Raw genomic sequence first — 22831 nt, 5'->3', positions numbered from 1 at the left:
TCAGTGAGCGTGTGACGTGTCAGTGAGTGTGTGTCAGTGAGCATGTGTGTGTGTCAGTGAGTGTGTGACGTGTGTCAGTGAGTGTGTGTCAGTGAGTGTGTGACGTGTGTCAGTGAGTGTGTGTCAGTGAGCGTGTGACGTGTGTGTCAGTGAGCGTGTGTCAGTGAGTGTGTGTCAGTGAGCGTGTGACGTGTGTGTCAGTGAGCGTGTGTCAGTGAGTGTGTGTCAGTGAGTGTGTCAGTGAGTGTGTGTCAGTGAGTGTGTCAGTGAGTGTGTGTCAGTGAGTGTGTGACGTGTGTCAGTGAGTGTGTGACGTGTGTGTGTGTCAGTGAGCGTGTGACGTGTGTGTATGTCAGTGAGCGTGTGACGTGTGTCAGTGAGCATGTGACGTGTGTGTCAGTGAGCGTGTGACGTGTGTGTATGTCAGTGAGCGTGTGACGTGTGTCAGTGAGCGTGTGACGTGTGTGTCAGTGAGTGTGTGTCAGTGAGCGTGTGATGTGTGTGTCAGTGAATGTGTGTCAGTGAGCGTGTGACGTGTGTGTATGTCAGTGAGCGTGTGACGTGTGTCAGTGAGCGTGTGTCAGTGAGTGTGACGTGTGTCAGTGAGTGTGTGTCAGTGAGCGTGTGACGTGTGTGTCAGTGAGTGTGTGTCAGTGAGCGTGTGTCAGTGAGTGTGTGTCAGTGAGCGTGTGACGTGTGTGTCAGTGAGTGTGTGTCAGTGGGTGTGTGTCAGTGGGTGTCAGTGAGCGTGTGTCAGTGAGTGTGTGTCAGTGAGTGTGTGTCAGTGGGTGTGTGACGTGTGTGTCAGTGAGCGCGTGTCAGTGAGTGTGTGTCAGTGAGCGTGTGACGTGTGTGTCAGTGGGTGTGTGTCAGTGGGTGTCAGTGAGCGTGTGTCAGTGAGTGTGTGTCAGTGAGTGTGTGTCAGTGGGTGTGTGTCAGTGGGTGTGTGTCAGTGGGTGTGTGTCAGTGGGTGTGTGACGTGTGTCATCTTTGAACGTCTGTCACCTGAAAAACTTTGTGACTCAAATTCAGCATTATTATGATTTATTGATCTCATTTGTCCACGTGTGTGTCCATCGCTGTGTGTCCATTACACACACACACACACACGCACGCACGCACGCACGCACACTCAGGCTGATGTCAGCCTATTACCCTGAATACCCCCATCATCACGCAGACTCCTCCCTCTGAAGGTGGAGCTCTTTCTCTCTCACTTCCTTCCTTTTTCCTTCCTGGTGCCCCCCCCCCACGTACGCGCGCGCACGCACGCACGCACACACGTCCTTTATCATCACCCTCTTTCCTCATTGCCTCATGAGAGAGAGGGAGGATGGTAGAGCGACGTTAACTCGTCACTGCCTTCTGTGTGTAGTAAAGCGCCATTAAGCTGCTGCTGCACAGCTACCTGCGGGCACCACACGCGCGGGCGGGCGTGCACGTGTGTATGTGTGTGTGAGCTTCCACCTTTCAGCGCTTTGCGTTTTTACCTGCAGTGGACATCACGCACTGTCACGCGTGCACGCGCCCACTGTCACGCACGCTCACGCGCACGCACGCAGCAGTAGCACCGAGGGAGCGATCAATACACTAAAAGCCCGGAGAGGATCTCCAGCAGAGGACAGGACGCGCGGGCTGGACCAGCGGAGAAACGGCAGGAAATATGAAGGTAAGGAAGCCCGAGCCCCCGGTTTGTTTTCCGTTAGTGAGGCACGAGGCGCGAGGCTCAGAGCGGGCGCGTTCTCGGCCGTTTTGACCGAGAAACCCGGTTTGTCGGAGTGTTTTTCTCCTGCAGGTACAAACGGCACCGTCAGCACATTCACAGCCGACACATGCAGCTGCTGCCCGGCGGAGGAGCAGCGGACTGTCGGCCTCCATCAGCACCTCCACCTCCACCACCGTGTGCGTGTGTGTGTGTACCTGATGGTCTCATCTGTCACCGTGTAAAACAGAGAAGCAGCAGCAGCTGCTCTTGGATCAGTGTGAGTGGATGAGGTGACACCGTGTGTGTGTGTGTGTGTGTGTGTGTGTGTGTGTGTGTTTACATGGTGGCCAGCAGCTGGATCTGCGCTACTCTTGCGCTCTTTGTCTGCTCTGACCGCCGAGGAGGAGGAGGAGGTTCACAGGAGGAGCAGCTTATGATGGGAGCACACTGAGCAGAGGAGCTGCTGTGTTCATGAGGGTGGAGGCAGGTGGAGATGGTGTATCTGAGGGCTTTTACTACTGAGGAGCAGCTTGTTAACATATGTTATGATGTATGAACTCTCAGTGAGGAGGTGACTTATCAGGAAGAAGGAGGAGGAACACCTGAAAACACAGGATTTCTTACAGTAGGTGTTTGTGAGAGAGGAGGGGCAGGCTCCAGCCAGAGGTGCATTGATGAGCGTGTGATCAGGAGGTACTTCATGTGTGTACTCAGTACTCACAGGCAGTACATACACATGTCAGAAAGGACGTTTTGTTCTGATGTCACATGTTTGATCAGAGGTGATTGATTATCAGGAGGCGGGGCTTAGTGTGTCCTCAGAGGAGGTGCTACACACAGGAGGAGCACATTTACTGCACTTAAGTACTTACAAAATTACAATTATCTGACACAGTTACTACAGAAACATGACATGTTGGTGTGATGCAGTACAAGTACACAAAGTACACAACTGGCTTTCCGTTGACAAACTCCATGAAAATGCTGTCAGGAAACAGAAACATCTGGTTTCATGTTGAAGTAGTACTTTGAAAGGAGCCGTTCTGCACAAGGAGTACTTTTACTTTTCATACTTCAGCTCACTGCTGGTCATACTTTTACTGCAGTAGTACTTGGATTGGGGTTGTGACAGTACTTTAGGATGGAGCTTCGGCCTGGTCGATGTCACGTGTGTTCTGCTTGTTCATTCAAACTTCAGCAGAGCAGAAAGTTCCCACGTAGAGCTTCAGGCCCTGAACTCTTCCACTTCCTGTAACGCACAGGTGAGCACTGAAGACACCTGACAGCCAGGTGACCTCCATCAGGGCGGCACGCTTCGCCCAGCAGGAACGTCTCTGCTGTCAGACAACAGAGAATCACTTCCTGCTGAGGTCAGACCTCTGAACTCTTTCAAAATAAAACCTCCTTTACATCTTTGTCCAACCCGCCGTTGGACACTGCTAACGCATTAACGCTCTACGCCCCATTGGTCACGTGACCTTCGACCCTCTAGAGGGTCTGCAGCGTTTCCTGTGTTTGATGACATCATCACAATCAGCCCTGTGTGGTGATGATGTCGTCAGACGCCACCCGCGTATCTGCAGGCTCTCAGAGATTCAGACCGACAGCTGCTGTCAGAGACACTCAGTGTTTCCAGACAGCAGCCTCCCTCCTCTTCCTCTTCATCATCCTCATGTTTCCAGACTCACATGCTCCCTCCTGTCAGGGTGCAGCGACCTCTGACCTCCGCCTGCTGGGTGGATGAAGAATGAGAGAAGAAGAATCAGTGTTTAGTTTCAGAGTCTGATACCGCTGATTAGACAGACGCTGCTTTGTTATCGCAGAGAAGAAGAGGAGGAGGAGAAGGAAGAAGACAGAGTGTGTGTATGTGTGTGTGTGTGTGTGTGTGTGTGTGAGTGTGTGTGTTTTCTACCGTAGGTGAACCTGTAGCAGCAGCTGTTTGCTTTGAAGAAGAGTCTCATTCATCGCTGGTTGGGTTCAGTCTGCTGATGCGTAGATCTTTGATGTGAAAAACTACAACTCCCAGAGGAGCCGGAGTCTGTGTTCGTCTTGTCTGACTGATGTTTGATGCTGACGCTCTCACACAGCGCCGACAACCTGCTGAAGAAGAGTAAAAAGACTTGATGCTTCACCGTTTGTTGTCTTTGACTAAACATCCTCAGATGAGATGGGGACGGAGCAGCTGACGTGATCCAGGACCTGGAGGACAGACTGTGTCCTGGTCTGATCCTGGATCAGGGTCTGATGGTTCAGATCTTCTGCTGTCATTGACAGTCTGCAGCGTCTCTGCAGCAGCGTCCGTGTTTGAAGCTGATTGGTTGAGCTGATGTTGATCTTCAGGTGATGAAGCTCTCTGTCCGTCCTCTGTCCTCCTCTGGACAAACAGTCTCTAAGTGAAGACAGCATGCCTCTACCTGGACATCATTCACTGAATCAGACGTGTGGACACAGAGAGGACAAACACTGAACACCTTCAATCAAACTCCTCCAGTCTGAGCTGGACGGACCTGATGGATGCTGTGTCCTGATTGGCGGGTGGGGAGTCAGCACAGGTGTGTTTAGGACCAGGTGATGAGTGAAGACCTTTGACCAACAGCGATGCTTTCAGTGAGAAGAATGATGTCACTTCCTGTCAGCTGACCCGCTTTGACCGTTTGGCATTACTGCTGTGATCCAGTGTCAGAGTGGTTTAAAGTGCAGAGTCTGAAGATCTGGAGCCTCATTAGAGACACACACACACACACACACACACACACACACACACACACACACACACACACACACACACACACACACACACACACACACACACAGGATGAGATCTAGGTTACATACAGTCAGACAGAGAAACAAAGAGAACGAGGCCACAGTCAACGTCCACACAAACATGGACTGACCCACATTTGACCTGAGTCCTCAGAGCGGCCGAGTCTCAAAACTCCGCTCTCACATTAATTATTTGTTCCTTCCAACGTTTTCATTTTCCCTCCGACCAACTTGTGCCGTCCCTTCAGCACAGAGCTGCTGCTGAAGCCGCAGATGGCACAGAGAACGCATCGAAACACAGTAAAACGCATTAAAACACAGAAAAACACATTAAAACACAGTAAACCACAGTAAAACAAACACATTAAAACACAGTAAAACACATTAAAACACAGTAAAACAAACACAGTAAAACAAACACATTAAAACACAGTAAAACAAACACAGTAAAACAAACACATTAAAACACATTAAAACACAGTAAAACACATTAAAACACAGTAAAACACATTAAAACACAGTAAAACAAACACATTAAAACACAGTAAAACACATTAAAACACAGTAAAACAAACACAGTAAAACAAACACATTAAAACACATTAAAACACAGTAAAACACATTAAAACACAGTAAACCACAGTAAAACAAACACATTAAAACACAGTAAAACACATTAAAACACAGTAAAACAAACACAGTAAAACAAACACATTAAAACACAGTAAAACACATTAAAACACAGTAAAACAAACACAGTAAAACAAACACATTAAAACACAGTAAAACACAGTAAACCACAGTAAAACAAACACAGTAAAACACATTAAAACACAGTAAAACACATTAAAACACAGTAAAACACAGTAAAACACAGTAAAACAAACACAGTAAAACACATTAAAACACATTAAAACACAGTAAACCACAGTAAAACAAACACATTAAAACACATTAAAACACAGTAAAACACATTAAAACACAGTAAAACACAGTAAAACAAACACAGTAAAACACAGTAAACCACAGTAAAACAAACACAGTAAAACACATTAAAACACAGTAAAACAAACACAGTAAAACACATTAAAACACAGTAAAATGCATTAAAACACAGAAAAACACAGTAAAACAAACACATTAAAATACTGTAAAACGCAGTAAAACACATTAAAACACATTAAAATGCAGTAAAACACATTAAAACACAGTAAAAAAAACATTAAAACACAGTAAAACACATTAAAACACAAAGCACAGTAAAACAAACACAGTAAAACACAGTAAAACAAACACAGTAAAACAAACACAGTAAAACACAGTAAAACAAACACAGTAAAACAAACACAGTAAAACACAGTAAAACACAGTAAAACAAACACAGTAAAACACATTAAAACACAAAGCACAGTAAAACAAACACAGTAAAACACAGTAAAACAAACACAGTAAAACAAACACAGTAAAACACAGTAAAACACAGTAAAACAAACACAGTAAAACACAGTAAAACAAACACAGTAAAACAAACACAGTAAAACACATTAAAACACAGTAAAACAAACACAGTAAAACACAGTAAAACAAACACAGTAAAACAAACACAGTAAAACACAGTAAAACACAGTAAAACAAACACAGTAAAACACATTAAAACACAGTAAAACAAACACAGTAAAACACAGTAAAACAAACACATTAAAACACAGTAAAACACAGTAAAACAAATTAAGACACATTAAAACACATTAAAACACAGTAAAACAAACACATTAAAACACATTAAAACACAGTAAAACACATTAAAACACAGTAAAACAAACACAGTAAAACACAAAACACATTAAAACACAGTAAAACACATTAAAACACATTAAAACACAGTAAAACAAACACATTAAAATACTGTAAAACGCATTAAAACACAGTAAAAAAAAACATTAAAACACAGTAAAACACATTAAAACACAAAGCACAGTAAAACAAACACATTAAAACACAGTAAAACAAACACAGTAAAACACATTAAAACACAGTAAAACACATTAAAACACAGTAAAACAAACACAGTAAAACATATTGAAACAGTAAAACAAACACATTAAAACACAGTAAAACAAACAAATTAAAACACAGTAAAACACATTAAAACACAAAGCACAGTAAAACAAACACATTAAAACACAGTAAAACACAGTAAAACAAACACAGTAAAACACATTAAAACACAGTAAAACAAACACAGTAAAACACATTAAAACACAGTAAAACAAACACAGTAAAACACAGTAAAACACAGTAAAACAAACACAGTAAAACACAGTAAAACACAGTAAAACAAACACAGTAAAACACATTAAGACACATTAAAACACATTAAAACACAGTAAAACAAACACAGTAAAACACATTAAAACACAGTAAAACATACACAGTAAAACACATTAAAACACAGTAAAACAAACACAGTAAAACACATTAAGACACATTAAAACACATTAAAACACAGTAAAACAAACACAGTAAAACACATTAAAACACAGTAAAACAAATTAAGACACATTAAAACACATTAAAACACAGTAAAACAAACACAGTAAAACACATTAAAACACAGTAAAACATATTAAAACACAGTAAAACAAACACAGTAAAACACAGTAAAACACAGTAAGTGTCTGCTGTCTCTGAGGGAAATGAGAGACACGAGCACGTCGAGCATTCAAAGCGCTCTCATCATGGCTGCCGCTCACGCCTCAGGTCACTTCACTCAGCGAGGAAACTTCCTGAGTGAAAGGACGATTCGAGCGAGCCTGTTAGCTTGTCAGCCTGTTAGCTTCTTAGCCTGTTAGCTTGTCAGCCTGTTTAGCTTCTTAGCCTGTTAGCTTCTTAGCCTGTTAGCTTGTCAGCCTGTTAGCCTGTTAGCTTCTTAGCCTGTTAGCTTCTTAGCTTGTTGACGTTGTTGGATGAAGCCGCTGCTTCCTGATGTTGAATATCAGATCATGGCATTGTTCATCCTTTGAAATCTGCCATTAATCAAACTGAACCATCAAATCAAAATCCATCATGCTTGATTACAAACAGCATCAAATCATCATCATCATCATCATCATCATCATCATCATCATCATCATCATCATCATTATCATCACACAGGGCATGCTGGGAGATTTTCTCTGTGGTCCGTCTGTGCTGGTTTCCTTCTTTTGGAGGGTTTAAATCTGACTCATCAGAATAAAACACCTCACAGATTAAACCTATCGCAGGCTGTGCTCTTTAATCCCACTCAGCACAATAATCCAGTCGGTCTCCTGAACACGACGGCGTGCAGAGAAGAACCACCGGTTCCACGAAGAACGACTGAAGCTTCTATTTGTCGACCAGCTGCACGCTGACAGCTCGGTGCTTCCTGGACGTCGGGACAGATCTGGACCCGTGGTGGACTGACGGCCTGCGCTGAGGTGTGGACGGCTGCTTGGTCTGACGACACGATGACAACAAGGTCAATGACCTGCTTCTGTTTCCTCCGCCAGGGCGCCGCTTCAACCTTCAGACGACGGCAGCAGGCTGATGTCAAAGAACGAGACAAGCTTCATTAAAATGAGAAACGTTCAAACCACCGCGTGACGCAGCCACGACTCACACGTCAAGTTCATGATGGACTGCAGCAGGTGAGCTAACTGCTAACGAGCCGCCCAACGCGCTCGTCAAAGTCAGCCTCAGTGACCTCCGAGCTAGCCGGACCGCTAACTGTCCGATAGCACAGCAGCAGCAGAGCTGATGACAGCAGATGGGTGTCATGGGCCGACCGACGGCAGAACATCTGCACTTCACACAGCTAATGCTACGCTAGCTCGTCGGGTTTGGACCCTCCGACTCTCCGTCCATTCAGAGCGCATGAACGAGTGACTGTGAATCAGGATCACTGAGTCATTGTTCAGGAGGTGAAGCACGTTGATGTTCACGGGATGAAGAAAAGGTCTGATCACTGAGCCTCTTCTTCTTCTTCTTCTGTCAGTCTGAGGCTTCAGTCAACATTCCATCCATTGTCTCGACTGACAGGTGTATGAGCCAATCACAGTCAGCCGTGGTGGTTCCTGCCTGCATGTCCGATCACAGCTCCACCCACCTTAATGTCAACAGTCACTGGAGGTCACTCAGGTGTTTGATTGACACATGGAGAGCATAGATTGAAACCACACACACACACACACGCACGCGCGCACGCACACACACACACACACACACTCATTTTCCTTTGAACAGCGTACATAAAGAGTCATGAAGTCCACTCCCTAAACACACTCTGACTTACATCACACTTTGTACTCTGACCAGGCTTATCAGAGAGAGAGAGAGAGGGTGAGGGCGAGAGAGGGTGAGAGAGGGCGGGAGACACTGAGAGGAAAAGCAAGAGAGAGAGGGAGGAAGAGAGAGAGAGGGAGGAAGAGAGAGAGAGGGAGGAAGAACAGTGAGAAACGAAGTGCGAGAGACACGAGAGAAAGAGGAGAAACCACAGAAACACTGAGATCACCTGGACATGAAGGCTGAACACACACCAACACACAGCACCTGCCTGTGAGGTAACACACACACACACACACACACACACACACACACACACATACATACACACCAACACAGCACCTGTCTGTGAGGTAACACACACACACACACACACACACACACATGCATGCACACACACACACACACACACACACACATACACACACACACACACACACACACACACATGCACACACTCTGTACAGGCATGTAAAAGTCTTTTATTTTGACGGTTGAGACGACTGAAGTGAGTGAGCTGACAGACAGGAAGTGACAGAGAGAGAGCCGGGGCGAGTGAGCATGTGTTAATGAAGTGTTAATGGAAGCACGTCGACCTCCAGCTGAGACAAGTGTCACTGCACGTCCTGTCTGTCTGTCTGTCTGTCTGTCTGTCTGTCTGTCTGTCTGTCTGTCTGTGACGGAGACACAGACAGGACACCTCCACAGCCACTCACAGCGAGTCCTCGGGTCCTCAAGGCCTAACGAGGACGCAGCTTTACCTCGTGATGTTCCTCTTGTTTACTTTCCTCCACCTCCTTCTCTTCCTAATTACTCCTGGATTCCCAACTAGACATTGTTTCACCTCCTTGATACATAACTGGGATGCTTGCTGCCTTCTTACTGGCCAGAAATGATCCTTACTCCTCTCATTCCTTCACCTCCTCTCGTTCCTTCACCTCCTCTCATTCCTTCACCTCCTTCACCTCCTCTCGTTCCTTCACCTCCTTCACCTCCTCTCGTTCGTTCACCTCCTTCACCTCCTCTCGCTCCTTCACCTCCTTCACCTCCTCTCGTTCCTCATCACGTCAGGACTTTGTAGAAAACTTCCTTCATCGTGTCTCAGACCGTTGGAGACGCTGCTCAGGGACGTTTGTTTGTGTCTTCACTGCCTCCCACCTTCACATATGCTCATGCATATTTAACACACAGCGTCTAGCAGTGTGTGTGTGTGTGTGTGTGTGTGTGTGTGTGTGTGTGTGTGTGTGTGTGTGTGTGTGTGTGTGTGTCCCTGCGGGTCTGATTGTGTATAAATGAAATGGTGTCAGTGGCTGGTTTGCCTGTTTGTGTTTGTATGGAATGTGTGTGTGTGTGTGTGTGTGTGTGTGTGTGTGTGTGTGTGTGTGTGTGTGTGTATGTGTGTGGCTCCCTGCTGTCTGCCACCATCTGCTGCTCTCTCAGATGAAGCAGAGTGGATGAGCTGATGGAGGAACTGGTCCCAAACACTGGGAGAACACAGGAAGTGTTCTGTGCAGCTCTGCTGACCGCACTCTTCATCGCTGACTGCTGATCGCACTCTTCATCACTGACTGCTGCTGTGGGGTCTGAGGAAGCTTCCTTGTGAGGAAAAAGATGTTTTCTAGTGAGGTGATGAGGAGTCAAAGAAGTATCCTTATGAGGAAACGAGAGGGTAAAGAAGCCTCTGAGTGAGGAGTCAATGAGGTGAAATGCTTCGTAGCTGGAGAGCGTCCAGTTAGGAACTGAGGAAGCTTCCTAATGAGGAAGCAAGAAGGAACATGAGGAGGTGAAGAAGACCTCTGTTTAACATGCTAACTTTCATGTCCTGAACTGTCCCACATCAGGTGTGAACAGGTGTGAACAGGTGTGAACAGGTGTGAACAGGTGTGAGTGTCACTGCTGCGATACTCTTTGCTGCAGTGATGAAGAACATCATTAAATTCAGAGTCAGTGTAAATATGAGGCAAGCAAAAAGTGTGTGTGTGTGTGTGTGTGTCTGTGTGTGTGTGTGTGCGTGTCTGCACGTGTGTGCGAGCATGCTCAGTAACATGTGCGTGTCTTCCTGTCTGCAGCTCGGCCGCCATGTCTAAAGCGACAGTGAAGAAGCTGCACTGGCGCTCGAAGGTAACGATGAAGGTGAAACACCTGCTGAAACTCTGAGCTGTCTCTGTCCAGCCTTCACGTCACCGTCCGTCCTCCGTCTTCTTTGACTCCTCAGGTCCAGGAGAGCTTCGTCCCGCTGGGTGGTGGCTCCGGAGAGCTGGGTCTGGCCATTGGAGGCGGGGCCGACTACGGCGAGTTCCCGTTCGTCACGGCGGCCCATGGGGGTGGGGCCACCGTGGGCGACATCATCTTAGAGATCGGGGGGACGCCTGTTTTAGGAATGACTCTGGGTGATGTCAGAGGAGTCCTCAACTCCTGTCCTCATCCAATCAGGATCAAGACTGTCTCACCAGGTCAGTGGACATGTTTCAAACTCTCTGTCTGATGAGACACTGGACTCTGTGACAGTAAGACGGACATTTTCAGACGTTTTATGGGTGAAGTGCTTCATTGATTGATGGAGAAAATAATCTTCATGCAGCTCTGGACTCTTATTTTGAAGGCCAGCAGCTGAGTGTGTAACATGTGACGGAGGCTGAGAAGGACAAAAAATGATTTCCAGGAAGATTGGAAGGCAGATTTGACAGAAAGTCTCTGAGCAGCTCAGTGAGCAACTTTTAACTGATGGAGCGCCATGACGAGGACATGCAGAGGACAGTAAAGACAGACGAGGACAGTAAAAACAGACGAGGGCAGTAAAGACCTCAGAGGACAGTAAAGACAGACGAGGACAGTAAAAACAGACGAGGGCAGTAAAGACAGATGTTTCTTTTATACAACAGTTCTTGTTGTGAGGACAGATTAAAAACAGATCTGAGCAGCAGAGATGTGATGTTTGTAGTCTGATGACATCACTATGACATCATATCCTGTGTATGTGCGTGTGTGTGCGTGTGTGTGTGCGCGCGCATGTGTGTGCGTGCGTGCGTGCGTGTGTGTGTGTGTGCGCGCGCATGTGTGTGTGTGTGTGTGTGTGTGTGCGTGCGTGCGTGCGTGCGTGCGTGTGTGCATGTGTGTGTGCGTCAGGCTCGTCTCTCTGTAAGGACCTCAGGTTGTACCTCAGTAAGTGTTTCACTCCGGGCTCCATGGACAGTCAGCTGCAGCAGCTCATCAGAGAGAACCTGTACCTGCGAGCCGTGCCCTGTAAGACACACCTGCTCACACACACACCTGCTCACACACACACCTGCTCACACACCTGCTCACACACACATTCCTTTAACTCTGAACACTGAGCAGCTCTGTAGTTCTACGAGTCATAAATGTAAATCGACAAGAAGTCAAAGTGAAACCAGTTGTAACACACACACACACACACACACACACACACACACACACACACACACACACACACATGCATACACACACTCACTCAATCACTCATACACTGTCTGTTAAATAAAACATTTTCAGATTTTGAAGTAATACAGTTTATTTTACACTGGTTCCAGTTTACAGTGATTATTGTATCAATCTGATTGATTGATTGATCGATCGACTGATTAACTGATGAAAGCAGGTTTGTTTCCTCCTCCTTCAGTGAAGTGTTGGAGTGAAGATTAACTCTGTTAATGATTACAGGAAGTGGACCAAACGAGTCTGTGCTATTTAAACTGTGCGCGCATGTGTGTGTGCACGCCGTAGGTCACACTGAGTGGAAAAGTTGAGTGAAGGTTGAGTCTGGTTATCAACAGGGGAAATATACTGAAGTTTACACACACACACACACACACACAGACACACACACACACACACACACACACACACACACACACACACACACACAGAGTGTATCCTTTCATGTCTGGATGTTCAGTGGTTACCGTTCTCTGTTGGAGTCCCTTGTCTGTGATTGGCCGACTCTCTGTCCCTCTGTGATGACATCACGGTGTCCCCCCCGCAGGTACGACCCGGCAGCCTCGAGACGGAGAGATTTCAGGCGTCGACTACAACTTTGTGTCCATTGAGGAGTTTTTCTCTCTGGAGGAGTCCGGGGCTCTGCTGGAGAGCGGCAAGTTCAAAGGTGTGGTAAAACAAACGCACCCACGACGAACAGAACAATCAGTCTGTTGATCTGTTTGGTTGAAATCAGCTCTTTTCTACTTTAAAGGAGTTCAAAACGGCTCCAAACCATTTCAGCTCACAGTTACTGTATGCAGTACTTCACATGCTGCTACTGCCCTCTTGTGGTATTTGTGTGTTACTATAGAATACACACTGACAGTCACTGACACACAAACGCCTGCAGGGTCTGAAACTGATTATGTTGCTGAACATGAACTTTAGGAGCTGGAAACGAACATCGTGTTTAATTGAAACCAGGACTTCATCCTGTTTCTGGCCCGGCCTGTATTTGGGACTGGCCTGTATTTGGGACTGGCCTGTATTTGGGACTGGCCTGTATTTGGGACTGGCCTGTATTTGGGACTGGCCTGTATTTGAGGAAATATGGTAAATCCAAGTATCTCTCTCCAAAATCAAAGCCCAGCTGCCTTAAATCCAGGCAGCTCCTTCAGATCACGCCGGACGGACGATGGAAGGCCTTCGTCAGTGGTCTTCATCATCGACGTGGCTCAGTGTTTTCATGCCCTGAGCGAGGCGACTTTTTAACGGCGTTTAGGAGGAAAAGAGGATTTTCTGTCTCTAATCCTTCAAACAGCAAACCTGCCTCCCCTGTCCTCGTCCATGTCTCCCTTTAACCCACGACGTCCCTCTGCTGTGTTAATCTGAAGGGATTAATGAGACTGAAATAGAAACTGAATTCACACGTTCATGTCTCTCAACACCCCAAACGTCTTTTCAGAGAGTGACAGATGAACCGACTGCTGATTGGTCCAAAACCTCCTAAATTATTTGTCTGTTCTGGTTTTTATTTTTTTTATTTTCAGCTCTGTTTTCAATAATTAACTTTGTTCATATTAAGATGTAGACATTCACATTGTGATTTTTGGCTAAAGTAAATATTTCTGTTGACAGGAAACTACTATGGCACACCCCGTCCAGTCCACATCGGTCCAGAGAGTCCACCAATCACGTACCAGGAACACCGAAACCTGCTGAGGAACTTCAGGACGAGGAGCAAATCTCTGAGTAACCTGGAGAAAGCTGTGGAGGAAGGAGACAACAGTGAGGAGGACAGCGGGCTGTCAGGTGTGTGTGCGCACAGACAGGGACACACACACACACAGGGACACACACTCTGTCTCTCAATTGTCTGATTGATGTCTTACCTCCGTGTCTCATGATCACAGCTCCGTGTAGAAACGCTCAGGACGCAGCATCTCGTCTCGTCTCGTATCAGCTGTGACTGATCAATAATCATCCTGTGGTCTCTGCAGTCGTTTCTGCTGATCACAGATCATTAGTCAGAGACAGACGCTCCGCTCTGTGTCCTCGCTTTGAGCTCAGGATCAGGACACGATGCTGTTTGTCATCGACGACTCGTCAGCTGATCACAGTGTATCACATCAGATCAATAACTGAAGCTGATCAGTGTGTGCGTGTGTGTGTGTGTTGATCAAACTAACAAACACACACCTCTCCCTCTGTTAGCGGGTTCAGTCGGAGCCCCGCCCACCACTCTGCCTCTCAGCCAATCATGGGAGACTGCGGCTGGGAGTCGGGAGGGAACAGAGAATGGAGGAGGAGGAGGAGTAAGAGGAGCAGGTAGAGGAAGAGGAGGAGGAGGAGGAGGAGGTCCGCTGCCTGAAAACTGGGAGATGGCCTTCAGTGATTCAGGAGAGCCGTACTACATCGAGTAAGTGATGATGATGATGATCGATTGATCATCAATAATCAGATTTTTCACTTTGGTGTCAGCTGAGCTGCAGATTCTGAGCTCGTTCAAGGCTTAAATTTCATGTTTTCTCTGGTGAGTTTATCTTTAAATCTTAATGGGTTCTGATGAATCACACTGCTCCTACATTACCCAGAATTCACTGCGACCTCAGTGTTTTCAGAGACATGCTGATGCTGACGACGTCTCTCTTTCAGTCATAACTCGAAGACGACCAGCTGGCTGGACCCTCGAGCTCAGAGCAAAGACACGACTTCCTGCACAGAACGTGAGTATGTTAGTCTGAATGATCGATCAATCAATCGATTGATTGATTGATTGATTGATTGATTGATTGATTGATTGATTGATTGATTGATAGTAAACCTGCAGTAGGACATATGAATGACAGTGTGTGTCAGTGTAGCCTACTCTATAGCAACGGAGTAGGCTACAGAAGCCAAGAGGACGGAGGAGGACAGAGGAGGACGGAGGAGGACGGAGGAGGACGGAGGAGGACGGAGGAGGACAATGTTAAACCACCTTTTTCTGGTTGAAAGTTGTTTTTTGGTGTAAAATCTAAACTGATCCACACGTCTGAGGATTAGAGACATTCACTTCCTGGTTCTGTATGTGACCTTTATTTTGAAAGCCAGCAGGGGGCAGCACAGAGTCACTTTAACATCCTGTTGTCTTATGCTACTCATCTTCCTCTTTGTCTTCTTCAGCTGCACAGTCTGCTGCAGCTGAGTTTTTGAGTTTAACCTCCTCCATCTTAAAAACAGGAAACAGATTATTTTTATTTTTATTTATTTATTTATTTATGCATATTGCATGTTGTTCTCCAGAGAACCAACAGTCCCTCTGGAATGAGCATAAATATTAGAAATACTTTGATTTCGTGGCTGGATGACAAACTGAGCTTCAAAAAACATATGAATGAAGTAAACAAGACTCGTGTTAGTCCAGAGTCCAGGGAACCTTTTCAGAGCCTCTTCAGGTTCAGAGCTGTGGACGTGGTCCATCATCCTGCTTCAGGTTCAGAGCTGTGGACGTGGTCCATCATCCTGCTTCAGGTTCAGAGCTGTGGATGTGGTCCATCATCCTGCTTCAGGTTCAGAGCTGTGGATGTGGTCCATCATCCTGCTTCAGGTTCAGAGCTGTGGACGTGGTCCATCATCCTGCTTCAGGTTCAGAGCTGTGGACGTGGTCCATCATCCTGCTTCAGGTTCAGAGCTGTGGATGTGGTCCATCATCCTGCTTCAGGTTCAGAGCTGTGGACGTGGTCCATCATCCTGCTTCAGGTTCAGAGCTGTGGACGTGGTCCATCATCCTGCTTCAGGTTCAGAGCTGTGGACGTGGTCCATCATCCTGCTTCAGGTTCAGAGCTGTGGACACCTCCAGACCATCGCTGTTGGCTGTCAGGCAGCTTGCCAGCCGTCGTTAGCAGTCCAAAGATGACGACTCTGCCTCTTGTTGGCCTATAAAGATCCTCAAACTGTCTCTGGTGTCCTCTTCACTGCAGCAGGTCTCGACAATGTCTGGTCCAGACCAGCTGACCCCTCTGAATCGGTTTCATGTCCTCTGACAGAAAACGCTCTGCTGTCCTAACCTGTCCTCTGCTGTCCTCTCATTGACCTTGTCTCTGTCCTCTGTCTCAGTCCCAGAGTTCACGGAGCAGCCCAGTCAGCTGAAGGGTTACTCCATCCACACTCGGCTGTCCAAAGGTCCTCGAGGTTTCGGCTTCAACATCGTTGGAGGAAGTCGACCGAGAGAGTTTCTACAGGTGTACAGTGTCACACCTGGAGGACCACCAGCACTAAACACAGGTACTGAGACTACTACTACCAGTACTACTGTCAGTACATCAGCTACACACAGCCAGGCAGCTTGTACAGGTGTCACACCTGGGGGACGTCTCACTGTCAGGACAGGAAGTGATTCATAAAGAGTTTAGGTTTGATTTTAACAAACTACCACTGAATTTAGAATAATTCAGAATTTTGGGGAACAAAAACACATGATGATGCAGGTTCAGGAGTCAGCACAGGTTTAACGTATACTCACAAACAGTCAGAGAAGTGTGTTGGGGTCCATCCTGCAGAACAAGACAGCAGCCAATCAGGTTACAGCCTTCCATGTGATCTGGACCTGCTGAGACAATAGTGTCCTGGTTTCAGAAGGTTGTCCATGCTGAGTCGATGTCCTTTAGGGATAATTCTGATGTTTTGGACAGATTTCCGTCATGTTTCTGTTCACGTCATCGTGCTGAAACGACCTTTGACCTTCAGCTGATCGTGAAGATGTGATGCTGGATACGAGCTGAACAGCTGATCGTTCTTTTCCACTGGATCACCCTGAAAACTGGGCCGGCATCAGGGACACTGTTCTAGACCGGTCCAGATCTGATTTATCAGACAGAACTGGTTTGTCTTATTACTGACCAATGAGCAGACGGCTGTGAACTCAGCAGGCGGGACGGTCTGTCCTCACTCAGTTCATGACTGTGTCCGGTGATAATAACCAATGAAATCTGAGGGATTTCCGTGGAATGACTCTGATAACAAAGATTCCTCCTGCTGCACGTCAGGCCTGTCTCACCTGTCTGACTCGTCAGAGGACAATCAGTCAGTCATGTCCACTGTCAAAGCTCTGCTGTCCTGTGGTTGTAGTGAAAGAGTTCATGTCTTAAATGCACAGACAGACCAGAGACGCTGGGACACGTTCAGCTGATGTGAAACATGGACGCAGGTTTAAACACACACTCGCTCTCTGGAGGATTATGTTTAGTTCTCAGGTTATTTTCCTCAGGGACACAATCTCATGATCTACAACTAATCCACACACACACACACGCACACACACACACACACACACACTCACACACACATGCACACACACACACACACACACACACGCACACACACACACACACTCACACACACATGCACACACACACACACACATGCACACACACTCATACACACACACGCACGCATGCACACACACACACATGCACACACACACGCACACACACACACACACACATGCACACACACACGCACACACACGCACACACACACACACACACATGCACACACACACGCACACACACACGCACACACACATGCACACACACACACACGCACACACACATGCACACACACACGCACGCACGCACACACACCCACACACACACACATGCACACATGCACACAGACACACACACATGCACACACACACACACACACACACACACACACACACGCATGCACACACGCACACACATACACACACTCTTTAATCTTTCCGACACACAGCCTCCTTTCTCTCCCTGTCAGACTTGCTGACATGCACTGAGGATAAATAGTCAGGAATGTAACAGACACACACACACACACACACATGCACACACACACACACACACACACACACACACACACACACACACACACACACACACAGTTCATGAAATCTCCTGGGAAAGAGAGCTGAGAGTTTCAGCAGCAGAGAAAAAAACAAAAATAGAAAAGCACTGTTAGCACTAACGTACAGCTAACGTAAAGTGGGTACATCAACACAAAAACAGTTTAATGTGTAACGGTGTGTTTCCTGCTCACAGATGAACAGATCTCTGATCAGCTTCATGTAGTTCAGCTGACTTCAGAGCAGAGGAAACAGGATGTGCGTCGTACAGGTATGGCTCGCTGTCGTCCTGAGCTGTTCTATGTGCAACGATGCAGCAAAACAACAGGTAGATTTGACCGACATGAGGGCTGAACCTGGTCGTCCTCACCTGATGACTCTCATCACCTGTGGGGGCAGTCCTTTGACAGGCACCTGATTCTGGTCACTTCTGTGATCTCGTTCTTTGGACTGTGAATGTGACTGTGAGCGTAGCTGAGGGTCGGACCACCGACTGACTTTTGAGTTGAGGTGAACCGCCATAGTCCAGAACAACACTGTACTTCAGCACGTCTGCAGTCTGACTGTTCACCTCCAGGTCCTTTCACCCTCGACAATGAGCAACATGCTGACAACATGTCAGACTATGATACAACAACCTGTAGACTGACTGTGTGTCCTGGTCTCTGGTCCTCCAGCGGACATCCTGGTCTACATCAATGACAGCTGCGTGTTGGGTCGCTCCCATAAAGAGGTGGTGGAGATGCTGAAGTCCGTGCCGATGGGTCAGAGCGTGGATGTGGTGCTGAGGAGGGGATACCCGATGCTTTATAACCCCGATGGATGTCCCAAACAGAGCCTGGAGACGGTGCGCACTATACTTCATTCACTGTTTTACTACTATTCTGATTTCTATGCTCATTATTTTGCCTGAACAGTGACCCTGAATAAGACACTAACCCCGTATCCGACTTTTTAACCCCAACAGCCACAGACTCCCAGCGAGCCCCCCCCCAACGCGAACCGCAGCCTGACACACCTCACTTACAGCCGACCGCTGGACGCCAACGGCAGCACGCCAGGTCAGGAAGATGACACGTCTGTTAGCCTCAAGGTCCACGTCATCAGACTCACAGGTTCAATGCCCTGAAGTTAGAAAGGCTGACGAGGACGTGACCTGCTGTCACACTTCAAACCAGGAAAATCAATCACAGAAATATTTGTTTTTGTTTTGTTTTTTGTTGTTGTTTTAAATTAACATCCAATCAATCCACTAAGATCTTATTATTCTGCTTTTATGAAACTTCCTTTCATGAATATGAACGTGAACATCTGCTTTGATGGCTACACAGAATTCAACACACACATTTTAGAATGAATTATTCATCTATATATTGATCCACCTGTTATCTCATTTTTAATTTGATAATCAATCAGTTAACTGACTGATAATTACTGACCGAATCACTTGAAAATCCAGGACTGAGCCAGACTCCACCCTCCTACACTGCTCAGCCAATGACGAACGGGTTAACAGGCCCACCGACGCCCACCTCCTCTGACACCCCACTGGGTCCACCACCCCCTCCAGAGAGGACAGCAGCCAATCACAGCGACTCTGATGGTGGCCTGTCCAATGCTGGAACACGAAGGTGAGAGGAGCTTCAGCGTTAGCATTAGCAGTGTTAGCGACAATAGCACACCTTGACGCAGGTGACTGTCAAACCCTGGACAGCTGCAAGGCGATTAATCCCACCTACACATCTGACTGATGGAACGTGCACAGAAACAGCAGCCAATAAGAACAACACAAGCTTTGTTTGAATGATGTGTGGTGGGGGGGTTAGACTGAGGTCTGGGACCAGGTAGTAATAGTAGTAGTAGCAGTCATTTATTTACTTTCTAATGATCTTCTTGAAAATGAACATGTGTGTCTCCCCTCTGCTCCCCTTTTCATCTTCACAGGTCTTCTCTGATTCGCTACAACAGCAGCACTCTCCCTGCCCTCTCCTCCTCCCTCCTCCACCATCAGAGCTCCAAGTCGTCAGAGAGTGATTTGTCTACGTCAACACTCCCCACCTCCTCCTCCACACTCCCCATCACCTCCTCGTCCTCTCACACTCTGTCCAAACTACCCCTATCGCAGCCAGAGACGGGCCTTCTCCAAAACTCCACCAGCCCCACCACCACCAACAACCCCAGCTCCTCCTCCACACCTCCTGGTGCCCCCGTGCAGCGCCCACCAATGCCCCAGACTTCCCTTGCCCTGACCCCACCCAGAGACGTCCCACCCTGCGGCTTCAATGGCTGTCCCGCCAATCACCAAGCGCCCTCCCCAGCCAGCCGGGGTAACTCCGGGCTGGAGCTCCCCCTCGGTGCGGGGTCATCTGGCTCAGCTCCTGGTGGGGAGCTTGTACCAGTGGCCCTCGGACGCAGTGAGAGTGGGGGGCTTGGGTTCAGTGTAACAGCGGGGGGGCAAGGAGGTCAGCTGGCGGTAGTGAGGCGGGTCTGGGATCGGAGGCACTGCCCCTCGCTGCAGCCAGGGGACGCCATAGTGAAGATCAACGGAGCAGACGTACAGAGCCTCAGCTTCTCCCAGGTAAACACTGTTACTTAACCAATCAGGGTCAATGATTCTGAATTCTTCACTCTCATTGGCTAACCAGAATCTCACTTGCCAAGATGTCACTCCAAAAGCCTCAGTAGGTTTCATAGAACTAAAATATTTGAATGTGTTTCCTGTCCAACCTCCTGCTGGCTGCATCCACAGGATCTCTACAGTGGCCTCCTTTAGTGTCGACACCATGAATTGTACAAATGTCTCTCCTGGAAGGTGTTCATGTGTTTTGTTTACAAGTTTAAAAGTGATGGATGAAGTTGTTGATTGTCGGACTGTCTGTCTCAGAAAGTAAAAAATTGACATAGCTGCCCCCAATTCCACCATCGTAAAGATGGTTAAAGACTGACAAGCCCTTCGTTTGAAACATCCTGAGGCGTTAAGACGTTGCATTGTTGAACCATGAAGACTAGTTTCACGTACGGTGGTTTGTTCTGTCGACACAGTCTCAGAGTCGACCCCTAAAGGAACAGTCCTTTTGGATGTCAAAAAGACAAACAGGTTGTCCTGCCATGTTAGTGGGTTCATTTACAACGCTGAAGCAGGCACAGGTGTGTCACGAGTTGGCATTTAGGTGCAAATTGTGTTGAAGACATGAAGTTGAAGATGTTTCAACATGAGCAAAACCTTTTGTACCAGAACTGAAGAGGTCTGTGTTTCATGACCTCTCAGAGACAAGATGAAACTAGAGGGAATAATACTTCCAGATGACTGAACTCTTCACTCTCACAACAGGATGGAACATCTTCTGAAACAGTATGAGGATACGGGGCACCAAATAACTTTCCATTTCTACCCTTACAAAATAACAAGCATTGGTGCATTTCTCTCCTCAGGTCCAGAGAGTCCTGCAAGAGCACACCAAGCAGGGAGAGGTAGTGCTCCTGGTCTACAGAGGAGGTACAAGTGAACGTCAGATCTGAAGCCCTCTAATCTGTTCAAGGATGATTCTCAGTTGTAGCAACTGAATTAAAGACATTTGATAATAGGACATCAATGAAAGCATTAGTGGAGTTACAGGTGACACCGGGTGTCCTGTTTCCTGGCATAACTTTCTGTCTCCCTCAGGTCCCATCTCTTCTCCACTCGTCACCCCCAACCTCTACAAGCCCCTCCCCTCCCCATCCCACCCTCGGACTTTAGCCGACTTGCCTTCACCGTCCACGGGTGCCTTGGTGGGGGGCGTCCCCCCACTCACCCAGGCCGGCTTGGCCCTGGAGAGTCCCCAGGAGGGACACCTACCAGCCCCAGGAACCCACCAAGGTAACCACAGTCCTGCCTTGTGCTGCGTGCCCTTGAGCAAGGCAGAGCTTGAATTTGTCATGTCTGCGCTGATAGAGTCCTCCTTATCCATCCGCTCCCATCAGTCCTTTTCCTCCGTGTTTTCCAGGAGTCCCTCCGGCCCAGACGCCTAACGGGCCCCCAGCCTCAGCCCTCATCCAGAGCACCAGCTTCCTGGACTCAGTTCCTGTGACGCTGACCTTAGAGCCACGTGATTTGCTGGGAGTAGAGGAGAGTGCTGGTGGGCCTCCCCCAGTCAGAGCGGGAGGTGGGGGAGGAGCAGTGGGAGCAGTGGCCAAGGACGGAAGAGCGGGAGTAAAGACCATGGAGGTGGAGCTGAGGAGGCGTCCGGGAGAAGGCTTTGGATTCGTCATTGCCTCTCAGGAAGTGACAAATGGAGGTGAGTCGCAGTTAATCTAATCTTGGTTTTATTTACACTACAGGCCAAATATTATTATTTTCACAGTGGGGGGGGGAGTAAAGCTCCATCCACACCAACCTGCTCTGCTCAGAGGCAGTGGTACAGACCATTTAGCTGCCTTGCTGATGTTGGAGGAATAGTCTGGATTGTTCGTATTTACTATATGGACGAGTCATCCTCAGAGGACGCCGCAGAGCGTCTTCCTGCTGGCTCTGAGTGCATCCATTGTGTCCACTGCGTCTCAGCAGAGTCTCTGTCCTGTTGAAGGTGTTTGTTGTGATGTCGATCCATCAAAGAGCAGCAGCTCTGACCTCTCTTCAATGCTCTGCGTTATCTGTGTTCCTCCTTCACGAAGACAGAGGACGAGTGTGTGCAGCCTGAAGAGACGTGGGAGAAAAACAGCACACACAGCTTGTTGTTGTTGTTCGCTCATCGTTAGCATCAAGCTACCATCTC

At 47.5% G+C, this 22831-nt stretch overlaps 1 protein-coding gene across 3 annotated transcripts in view; it reads left to right on the top strand.

The window, feature by feature from the left end:
* The first annotated feature begins 1651 nt into the window (after positions 1-1651).
* Positions 1652-22831, top strand: part of magixa (MAGI family member, X-linked a) — a 33450-nt gene continuing 12270 nt past the window's right edge. For 2 of the 3 annotated variants that reach the window (XM_070967878.1, XM_070967880.1), the window contains exons 1-16: positions 8942-9054; positions 10846-10897; positions 10992-11229; positions 11903-12019; positions 12780-12899; positions 13853-14026; positions 14429-14633; positions 14870-14940; positions 16313-16480; positions 18755-18924; positions 19045-19138; positions 19537-19708; positions 20022-20655; positions 21510-21573; positions 21742-21936; positions 22064-22354. In XM_070967878.1, coding sequence (XP_070823979.1) covers positions 10856-10897; positions 10992-11229; positions 11903-12019; positions 12780-12899; positions 13853-14026; positions 14429-14633; positions 14870-14940; positions 16313-16480; positions 18755-18924; positions 19045-19138; positions 19537-19708; positions 20022-20655; positions 21510-21573; positions 21742-21936; positions 22064-22354 — 2755 coding nt within the window. In that variant the 5' untranslated portion in view covers positions 8942-9054; positions 10846-10855. Of the gene's footprint in view, positions 1670-8941; positions 9055-10845; positions 10898-10991; positions 11230-11902; positions 12020-12779; positions 12900-13852; positions 14027-14428; positions 14634-14869; positions 14941-16312; positions 16481-18754; positions 18925-19044; positions 19139-19536; positions 19709-20021; positions 20656-21509; positions 21574-21741; positions 21937-22063; positions 22355-22831 lie in introns of those variants that run through there. The other variant, XM_070967879.1, reaches the window with a different exon arrangement.

The sequence above is a fragment of the Chaetodon trifascialis genome, chromosome 8 (assembly GCF_039877785.1).
Source record: "Chaetodon trifascialis isolate fChaTrf1 chromosome 8, fChaTrf1.hap1, whole genome shotgun sequence".
In the NCBI taxonomy this organism is placed as follows: Eukaryota; Metazoa; Chordata; class Actinopteri; order Chaetodontiformes; family Chaetodontidae; genus Chaetodon; species Chaetodon trifascialis.
The sequence above is the reverse complement of the archived record's forward strand: the minus strand, read 5'-3'. Positions and strand labels throughout refer to the sequence as shown.